The sequence below is a fragment of the Aptenodytes forsteri genome, unplaced genomic scaffold (assembly GCF_000699145.1).
Source record: "Aptenodytes forsteri isolate BGI_AS27 unplaced genomic scaffold, ASM69914v1 Scaffold605, whole genome shotgun sequence".
Classification (NCBI taxonomy): Eukaryota; Metazoa; Chordata; class Aves; order Sphenisciformes; family Spheniscidae; genus Aptenodytes; species Aptenodytes forsteri.
This window is the reverse complement of record NW_008794427.1, coordinates 387,355-398,564: the sequence shown is the minus strand read 5'-3', so window position 1 is coordinate 398,564 and position 11,210 is coordinate 387,355. Positions and strand designations below refer to the sequence as shown.

Below are 11,210 nucleotides of genomic sequence, written 5' to 3'. Positions count from 1 at the left end.
GGGGGGGGGGGGGGGGGGGGGGGGGGTGGGAAAAAAGGGGGGGGGGGGGGGGGAGCCAGAATCAGCATTACTAGATTTCCATAAAACATTCACATGAAACTTTGAGATCCCTTCAGTCTGCCCAATTTTGCTACAGCTAGACACCTGGGATCTATCAGCCTCACACAAATGTTCTGGTGGAGGACCAAATGAAAGGAGAGGTTTGGTTTGGAGGGCAAATACCTCTACCCTTCCACCAAAGGAGAAAAAGCAAAAGGAAACCCAAATGGTTTTGATTAATTGTATCTCTAGCGAAAGGAGATAATTAGAATTATCCAAATGCTGTTCTAGAAAAGCTAGATAGAAATATTTTCCTTCTAGATTGGACCACAGCCACATGTACCTAATAGTGAAAATATTCCCCAATTTTTCACCTGCCGTATTATCTGTACTAGATCTTGCTAGCAAACCACCAACTAATCCTCCTTTATAAAAACATAAAAACATTGATCTAAAGATATCTTATTTTTCAAAAATTTTTAGCATTAATGAGGATTAACATTAGCATAAAATTGCGTTCAAGTTTCTTACCTTTCACTGAAGAATCGGATAATCAGCAATACAAAAGCATATGGTATTGTGGCATATAATTGATGTGGTTTTGGAAAGACAAGTCCCTCACGGTCTACAAAATGTGCCCACGTGACATTGATAGGCATCCAGATATTCTCCCACCAGAACCAGCTGTTGAGTGTCTTTAATATGTGCGCCATGCTAAGCAAGTAAGAAGATAATAAAAAATTATTCCCAATGTATTAAGAAGAAAATACATGAAATAAAACATATTGAACCTTGTTGTGCAGAACAGGGTTCCCAGCTGGCAAGACATTTCCTAAAGATAAGGTACAAGCAAATAGCAGATGAGGCTCAGGTCCCACAAGAACAAGCTGTCCTGGCCTGCGTGGGCTGCACTGGTATTGCAGGTCCAACAGAGGCACTCTACAGAGAGTCTGCAGGCACTGTAGAGATGCTCAGGTGTCCCAGACTAAATCAAGAGCAAACAGACCTTGCCAGTGAAGTGTGCAATTGTGTCAGTTTTCTCATTAAAAAAAAGGAAAAAAAAAAAATCAGTTACAGGAAGTTGAAAACCCCTTGGTTTAGAGCATGCAGGTGGGATTATAATCCAGCAGAAGATAAAATAGAGCTAAATTTTGAGCTGGTATAAACCAATGCAGAGCTTTTGAAATCTGCAGCAGGGGGTTAATCTACTGTCTCATTTCAATCATTCACACTAGACTGCTTAGTCCCTGGTCAAATCTTTTACAATAATAATTTATAATCTATCATACCAAGAAACAAAAGATAATAAAGAGAACCGATCTTCCCTAGGCTGCCTTTGTAAATTAAATATAAGTGGGTGGAAGGGTGGAAAAGAAATGGGAAAGTCTAGGGGGTGACTCAGTTCTCTGATAATGAAGACATATTGCTGCTGAATTACTGCTGCTTAATATGCTAATGGCAATATACACCTTGATCCTGATTTTGCAAACACCTGTGCACAGGACCAAGTATAAAAATTACAGTGCACGGCAAGCTTTTTTTGGATTTGCAAGAAATACTATGATTTAAACTGTGACCAAATCCTAGATTAGAACAAAATGCCTAAAATCAGTTCTTGAAGGAAAAAAAAAGATTCACTTAAACGAAAAAATTTCATTCTTGTAAGTCTCATTTTCAAGCTTTGCATTCTACATTACATATTCAGAAATTTCTGTTATCCCTCATTTAGTTGTAAGGACTTTACAGTACAAACATGTTATATAGCCTATAAAAATATTCTAAACTAGATTAGAACAAAATGCCTAAAATCAGTTCTTGAAGGAAAAAAAAAGATTCACTTAAACGAAAAAATTTCATTCTTGTAAGTCTCATTTTCAAGCTTTGCATTCTACATTACATATTCAGAAATTTCTGTTATCCCTCATTTAGTTGTAAGGACTTTACAGTACAAACATGTTATATAGCCTATAAAAATATTCTAAAATTGAATAAAAATAGAAGTTTCTATAATGTTTTCCATAAGGCTGAAATAAGTAATCTTTTTGTAATTTCTAGGACTAATAAATTTAAATAACTTTTTCCATACTAAAATTTCCTGTAAACCAGAAAAAATATGAGGAAATAACTGATCCCACTGAACCATAGCTTCAATGAGGAAACAGTTGAGCTGGGAGAATTTCAACCAAGTCTCCTCATAGCGTTAGAAAGCCCATCTGAAGATCTCGCAGTGATACATTTACATAGGACCAAGCAATAAGGTCAAATCATGCTGATGACCGATCGTAGCTCAGGCCCTTTCATGTTCCTCCATATTTGAGCAGAAGCCACACAACTTTCGTTTTGCCTGCAGCCACACGTAGCTTCCACCTGTGCTGGATCAGGACACCCAGCTTAGCGCACTCATGCCAGCTTTCCAGATTCGGACACGCCTGGCTCTGAAGCCCACTTTAATCAACAGCTAACGAACAATCCCTGCGATCCACACTGGGCTGCTTCCACCAAGCTGAAGCCTTGCAGCAGGTTTGTGAAACAGTGACTTGTATCCATCAAACAGAGCTGGGTTAACAGACACTGTGAATCAATTTACTGGCCATGCACAGTAGTCAGTATTGAAATATTAATAACCCAGCCATTTAATCTTTTTAAATGCCAAAAGGGGACAGTAAAAACCTACCAAATGAATTGCGTGTGTATAAGGAAATGCAAAAATAAAGGAGGGAGAAATCACAGTTGTTCCTGCACCGAGACTTTATATGCCAAGTTTCAGCCTAGAGCAATTTTTTACTGCTGAATTATAAACTCCTGGAAGTAGGGATTTATAATGGGGCTGCTAACAGACCCTTAACTACAGCTAGCAGGCGCCATGATAATGAAGCAGGGCTTTGAAACATGACATTTTAGGTCAGACAGAAAGGCTTGCAAACTGCCCTAGAATACCAGGGGAGACACTCATTACACAGTTCTGCTTCCTAATATGTCTATATTTTTAAACAAGACTGTGCATTGCAAACTATCACAAACTGTAATAAAAATTGGCCAGTCTATTATAACACAGTGGAAAGAGCGCTAACAGTTGGATTACGGCGAGATGGGTTGTGACGGAATATGCACCCAGAACACTTAAACCCTAGAAAAACACAGTAGCGCATAATTTCATACTGGATTCTTGGGATTTCACTAATTCATGTTTTCCTTCCACACACTTACCGTATGACCACCTTTTCAGGTCTTAAATTAGTTAATACATCGCTATTAAACTAAACTCATAAGCACATGCTTAATCTAAAATTTAAGGGAATTCTGGGATTTGGAGTCTGATCCGGAGTCCAGATTTCAGCAGGAGTCCTTCCTCACAAACACCAAATAGTCACAGAAAGGTCGGTTCTCTGAAACTTTCTTCTGTAATCCCCTGTATTTGTACCAGGACGTGCCTTGCACACAGGAAATTAGACCATCCCTGACGAACGTTGTCCAAGTAATTCTTAGAAAACTGTTGATGAGATTCCACATCTGCCTGCAGCCTATTCTTATGTTTCATTACCCTTAAATTGGATGTTGACCCTACATCCAACCTATGTTTTCACTGCAGCAAATCAGGCCATTCCCTGGACAACCTTGGAGATTTCCATCTTCATAATGGCAGCTGTTTAAGTAGTTGGGCTGTTTTCCCGTCTCCCTTCAGCTTCAGTTCTCATCATGACATTCCTGGAGCACCTGGAAGGTGAGGAAGTCCTTCCAAACACACCTGGGCAGCAGTGACCCGAGCATTTTACAGTTTCTCTTTCTGCCCTCTTTGCTCTTAAATGGCTGACAGCTGTGGCTGTGTGATTAAGTAGTTTTATCCCTCCTTAAATCATGGAGATCCCAAAACATACAGGAACTCCATAAATACTATTTTGTCGCATACATCATATACAAGCAAGGTTCTCGTCCCCTGTATGACAAACAAGCTGTGGCCCTTTCAGCTTGCTGAGAAATCTGTCATGAAACCCACACGTACTTTGTATGTTTTTCTGTATGAAAGGGAAGCTGATACCCGACAGAAGGCTCCATCTCAGGAAGCACCACTCAAAGCAAACTAACCAGGAATAACTCAGCACTAGCTTTATTTATCATCTCCTTCTCCACAAATACATACTTGCTACTTCCTAGAAACCTTGATTAAAATTAGTATTGGAACTCAATTACACTTTCAAAGATGAACCCATCTATTATCCCATCCCCTCTGCCAAAAAGGTTCTTTCAATGCTCCCACAGCATCACCAATACAAATAATCCAGCTCTATGGTTTACTCACCACATCTACAGCAACCACTGTCCCAAATGCTAATCCTCACTATCAGCTTTCTCCACGTTATGACTTGACCACTTCATTCTATATTATTTACTTTGAATCCTTTTGACCCTAAACAATGGCTGTGTAAATCGTGAAAGAAGAGGCCAGAGGATGGAGAAAAGGAGACAGATAGAAAGCACACAGGTCATTTGTCTCTAGCAAACTTTGTTAGAAAAACCATAGCTGCCCTTTGCTAATCTCTCCTCCTTCTGATTACCAGCTGCCTGGGACAACTGTGGCAGAGTGACTTCTCAGAACCCGTAATCCCCCATCTGTGTCAATTCACCAGGCAAAGATCGAATGGCCAGAGAGAGCAAACTCTGCTTTCAGACCACATCAGGTTAAAGGCACATTACCAGTGCCATGGGAGAGAAAATTCTCCCATTATTGTTTGCATGCTACTTTTTCTGGAATAAAGGTTTTGCCCCCACAAGGGCTACTGTTCTGGCATATTACATGTAAACCAATCTCAAGCACTTGCATATATTTTAAATGATGTTGTCTGTACTGTTTAGTTTTGGTTTTAACCCGAAGATTTTTGGCAGCTTGTTAAATCCTAACAAGTTAGGAAGGCCAGTAACCCTTTGGCCATACAATCTTACACTGAGAACATCTCTTCCAAGTGCCCATAGCGTGAGTGGGAAAGGGAAGGCATCGACCACAGGTACTTTTGTGGAAGGGACTAATAAACAGGTAGAAGTCTTTCAGCTGTCCCTTCTGCTACCCAGGGGCTATGAGCAATGATGGTGTGGTAGGCAGGCATTTCCTCATACAGTGCCCAAAATCTGGGTGGGAAACGGGAGAACCAGTTTCTTATCACTTGGGTGAGTGGAGTGTGTTTTGCAACAGGTTCATTTTATGCTGCTGAGAAGTTTTCTCCTCGGAGAAGTGCTATGACTGCAGTCCTTGGGACCCAGGTTTGTTTCCCTAGTACATCAGTGTAAAACTAGAGGACACTTACTTTTGTCAGGAGCTGGTTACCGAAGGCATGTGTTGCAGTGTAACCACAAGCTGCGGCAACCAGTTCCAGTGCTGGGATCAGGCTGTGGATACTGGATTTCAAAGGCAGCTGATATTTTTATTTTGCATAAACTGTCGCAAGTTGTTATTCTCCCCTCACACACACTGCTTCCAAAGAATGGGCAGCGGATGCAGTGGGCCAGCTTGTCCTGATTTGGGACCAGCTCTAACAAGAAACTTGAAAGCCTACCCAGCCTGAACCTTCTATAGCTAAGAGTGCTGAGCTCGGAGGTTTTTTTCTGTACTGCTCATAACAGCACCAAGCAAGCAGTAAGATGTGTCAAGTGAGAAATGACAACAGCCAAGTGACCCATATTCTGCCCAACCTAGGGTGAAAAAACCCTGCTTTCTCCCAGATTCCTATCCATACACCAGCACTGCCAATATTATTTTGACAAAACTGGAATCATTGCCCTTGCTCTAGAAGGGCCTAAAAGTCAGTCTAATGATAAAATAAAGGTATTTTAGAAAAAGTTCCCCTGCATCTTGGAAATTAAATACTCCAAGTAAAGAAATCTAATCACCTCCTTGCTAAGGAAGGATCTCCTCTGTCACTTAATCTAGTTTTAAATGGGCTAGCGCAAAACAGGAAAATCAGGAATGATTACTTCAGGAACTGCATCCTTCATAATTAAAGGAAAGCCTACACAGTTGGGAAGTACCAAGGTGAAGTTTCTTTCAAAGCTCTGTTCCTTGGATCCTTGATCTATTCAATTAAAAAAAAAAATCTTGTATTTTTAATGCCATTAAGCAAAAAAGGGCAAATTTTCATTTGACAAAAACTACGTGGCTACATTTTCAAAAACAAATTCAGGAGCTGCTTTGAAGTGGAATTTCTAGCTGCTGCAGTCTGGGGAATGAATAAAAAGAACCAGAGCCAAAGCTTTGATTGTGCTCTCCGCACAAAAGCTCTTGCTTGCAAAAACTGCATTTCCAAAACCAGAACTAAGAGAAGGCGATAGCCAGGTTTGAAGGACGTGTTAGGATTTCCTATCCTTATTTATTGAATAAATCAGAAACCCCAGTAGATTACTAACACAAACATGCAAGTGAAAGAAGCCTTAATTTCTCTAAGCATCTTATTAGACTGTCTACTCAGTGTGACTCCAGAGGTGTAACAGGGAAAGAATGAAATCAGCGAAAAGCAAGAATAACATAATTCTCCTATTTCTCTCATCATTTAGTAGAACTGGTAAAGCTGGTGCAGTGACTGTTGGGAAAAATCAAGTCTCCCAGATATCAAAAGAGATAGCAGAGCTGTTCCAGGCTGTTAATCATCAACATTAAACCAAAGTGGTTTAAAAGACTAAATAAAGACCATATCACAGGTTTTGGTTTTGCTTAAGAATAAGCAATGTATGCAACAGTTAACACACAAGTTTCAGCAGCAGATTTGTGTTCTGCTGAAAATAGAAAGCACACCGTTTAAAGAATCCCAACTGCGATCACCACCACAAAACAGGTGAAAAAAATGAGACCTACACTTCATTGCTAAGTTATGCAACCTTTTTCCTACTGAGGATAGCAGAAGCACTACCTAAGAGATACCTTTAAAAAAAAAAAATCCCACTACTACAGAAAAGTGAGTTTTAATAAAATTCAAGAAACCCCACATGTACAAACCCTAACTTGTTAATGGTTTAGTATTTGTGCAAGTGTTGACAGCTGATACTGTGCCATACAGCCTTTCAAATGTAGTACAGCTGCTTTATACATCTTCTGGACATACTTGCAACTTGCAAGTTTGAGAAATCACAGGATGTGACACCAGATTAGCTTCTCCACTGATAATTTTTTATGCTAAAAAATTATTAGTCCCTAAGGCAGTAAGAACAACCCTGACCTCCACTGTTTTCTTCCAAACAAAACCATTCATTCAGGCATCAGTTGTTAGTTGTAGGTATCTGCCAGTTGGAGACATCGCTTGTTCCTACTTCTTGGCACTGCTTTTTGCATTTGATTGAGCAGTGTTTCGCGCCTAACTGGCATAAAGGGTTTGAACTATGGTTTGCGAAGGAGAGAACTGAATGAAGGATATTGGATTGATGCTACCATCTCTATGCATCTTGTTTGTCCAAATGCGAAAACACAATGCCAGTTAAATTCCACACAACCTGAGGCACGGCGTGAATGACATCTTACCAAGCCTACATGTACAACCAGTGGCAGCACAGAATAAAAGAGCTGTTGCACTTAGAGGTTCTTACGATGAAACACTGAAATACTCCATACACATAAAACAGCTGAATTAAGATTGCTATGAGACCTTTAACTTCAAATTTACTCCCTAGCTTGTATAAATCTCAACTGTAAACAGTTTTAAGTGCCTAGTTATAGGGCAATTAGCATATTTTACTTCTTTTACTATTCTATCACATTACCTTGTAACTTGGTTACTTACATCGTAGCAGGCTAAAATAGCACTTTGAATAAATCTCAATTAAGGTGGCAAGTGAGTTTTATATTTTTCCCTGTTCTCTGGGGGAAAAAAAAGAACCAGACCTGCTTGAAATAATTAATTTTCTGGGTGAAAGTCACCATGCTCTCTCTACTTAAAGGTAAATCATTTTTGAGCAGCTAAAATGGTTTTAGCTGATTGCAGGCAGCTGAGGAAAGTGAAATACAGTTCTCGCACTGTAGTTACGGTGCAAAATGTGTCTGCTTTTAAGCTTTAAAAATCCATAACATTGATAGAGCTGAAGAGCTATGAAGTAACTCAAATATCTGCAATAATTTTGAGATAAAAAAAATAGTTCTTTAAAAAAAAAAAGCCCTATCCAAACTACAGGTTCTTAATAGATGCTTAATTCATAAAAAGTTTACAGGGACAACACCAGTTGCTTCAAGAACTTGTTAGTAACACTTGTCAGGATGTAAGGAAAAATCTTTTTAAGTATGACACTTTTCTTCAAATTATTACTATTGGGGAAAGATGCAAAAATTATTATTTTTTGTAGCTTACCAAAATTTTATTTGAAATAAAAACCTGAACTCTAACTTAAAATGCTAAGTTTTATAATGGAGATTTTACCAGAGTTGTGAGCCTTCTTGGTCACTTATTTAAGATAAGGGTTAAGGGCAGAGAAGAACACAGGTACACAGTGGCCAGGATAAGCACATTATTAGAAGTACAAGAGTACCACAAAACATGTGGAGACAGCAGGATAGTAAGGAACTAGAGAGAGGACCTGAGGGTGCAGAGGCAAAGGTTGTTGACTTCTCCACCTGCACAGTGGATGACTCAAGATTTTAAATTAGCCCTTGGGAGGTAGGGAAAGGGACAGGGCCGGTGCGTTTGTGCTCTGCAAAACTGTCCTATTTGCAGCTTCCTGAAACAGGGTCTTCAGCTATCATTGTACACAGAGTGTGGCTCAAGCTTGTACACTGACTTTAATGATCCCTACACCACCCTGAACCTGCAATTAAACCAAGTCTGTTGTGCGCCGCTGTTCTCTGTTCTCCTCCTGTTGGTTATCCCCTCCTTTGCAGTTTAACCTGCCCAGACATTCTCCACCCACAAAGCCAACTAGAGGAGCCAGAGCATAACTTGTATTTTGTTATTTCAACCACTGTTTGGCATCCTTTTCATGTCCTAACAAATGCAAGAGAGATCCTCAGCTAAATGTGTACCAGCATAGCCTCTTCATCAACAGTGGCACCCCAGCTGAAGATCTGACCCAAGTTAGGAAGCTAGCTAAAAATAGGTATACCTTACAAAAAGTAAGAGGAAAAAATGAATGGGGTTCCTCCATCTGAACGTTATAGCGTTACTGTGAAAGAGCCCTTTCTGGCAGCTTGTTTAGATGTGTTCTTTATAGCACTAGCTTCTTCAGATCTTCAACAGGTAAGTCTTATAAAAAACACTCGGTTAAACTGAATTTCTTACAGAACGTTTTCTTAGCATTTTACAGAACAAAATTAGAACTAGCTTTTTCAAGCAACTTCTATTCAATGTTTTTTAATGCAATCACATTTACATCATTAGCTAACATTATTTTTCCTGTTAATAAATTTTCCTCCCTTCCAGTTCTGAAAGAAGTGCTCTTACAAGCACTTAATAGAATAATGATACAAGAAGTAGAAAAGCAAAACTAATACTGTAACCTGTACTACTTTTCTCTAAAATAAAGAACAGTTCTCAAAGGATGGAATACTTAGTGGCAATATATAAAATCTCATTAACACCTATTCCACTCTTTATCCAAAGACTATTGTAAGAGTTACTCTAATTTTCCCTTATAAAACAGACAATGTTAGAGACCAGCACATGCTAACAATTCAGACCATAATCTGATGTAGGGAGGGGAAAAAAAAAACCAAACACAACAAACCAGAACAGAAAAAAAAAAAGGAAAGAAAAAGAAATTCCTACCTTTTTGATGTTGCAGTCAAAGAGAACATAAGCACATTAGCAGGGAAGAGGCATTACGCTCACTACTTTGACAAAGGTAAACACGCCCTATCTATAGAACTCTTTCAAATTCTTCAGAGACCCACCCAGCAAAGCTGCACTTCAAGATTTCTGACTGAAGGCAATCCTGATGTCATATGTATCCACTTGGTGAAACTCGGGAATAGTAATGCCGAGTGCCTTCCTTTGTGCTTGTTTCAACACAGTAGACGAAGAAGTGTTTGAAGTCACATGGTATGTTTTGTTGTACGATGAGAATTCGTCTCAACTTATATTGCTCTATACATACACGAGAGGATGCTGTGCCTGCTGATTGTGCAGAAAAGGAAACCCCAAAGGCATCACTTCACACTGACATTTTTAGATGAAGTATGCATTTTCAAATAAAGTTAGGGAAAGGTTTCTGCTCCTATTGACCAGCCTCAGGAATACTTCCAGCCTCAATCAATTAAATGTTTTACAGACAGTGTACCAGTTCCTCAGAAGATATAAAGTGGAATTTTTGAAATTCCTAAAGCAGAGGGAAACATACACTGAGTGTATGTTTGGTTAGAGATACCATACAAATATGTAAATTTTACTCAACCCCATGTGATTTTTTTAAATTTTTTTAATTTTTTTTTTAATTCCATGACTAAGGAATAAGGCTGAAAGTCATTTGTCACCAGCTCTCCCCAGTTTCAAATAATAAGTAACAGCATTCAGAAGTGTTGGCATTACTTAGCATTCTGCTGGGCAGGACACTTAATGCTGTTCGAAAGGAAGGAGAGAACCTCACTGACAACCAGGAGCACAGAACCTCTTATTAGCCCTTTCTTCCTGCTTGCAGTCAGCAAACAGCAACTCATTAAATAGGAACAGACATGTCAAATTGAACCAAAGTTTCATCTCACCCAGCATACTGTCTCTGAAGGAAGCTAACAGCAGATGGCTATGGAAGAGCACACGAACAGAATAAACACAAAAGAGTAACTGATGATACCCCCAAGCCTTCAGTAGTTTGGGGCTCACAGACTTCCTAAATCACAGATGGTGTCTGCGTAAATAACACTGGAGAGGTTCCCCCTTGCCCTCCCCGGCCTTAATTTCCACAACTCCTTTTGAGTATGTTGAAACTTTCATCATAATCTGTAAGACTGCAATAAAAGATTATGTGACCCAGGCAATATCTGGATCCTGTTCATTTATTTCCCTCCAGAGAAAAGTTTGGTTTTGTTCATTTTTTTTAAAATAACCCCCCCCCCCCCCCCTTCTTTTTGAGGTATTCTGTTTTCAGCTATTGCAAGTCTTCAGTCCTTCCATAAAACTGGAAGCAGTATTCAATAAACTGATGTGCCAGAGAAATATTAAACATGAAGGACTATTTCAGAAAGATAGTATTATAGCTTTGCTGTTGCTTTAAAT

At 39.3% G+C, this 11,210-nt stretch overlaps 1 protein-coding gene across 1 annotated transcript in view; it reads right to left on the bottom strand.

Moving 5' to 3' along the window:
* Nucleotides 1–11,210, bottom strand: part of CERS3 (ceramide synthase 3) — a 48,309-nt gene that overhangs the window by 32,781 nt on the left and 4,318 nt on the right. The window contains exon 2 of the mRNA XM_009289485.2: nucleotides 571–753. Coding sequence (XP_009287760.1) covers nucleotides 571–753 — 183 coding nt within the window. The remainder of the gene's footprint in view (nucleotides 1–570; nucleotides 754–11,210) is intronic.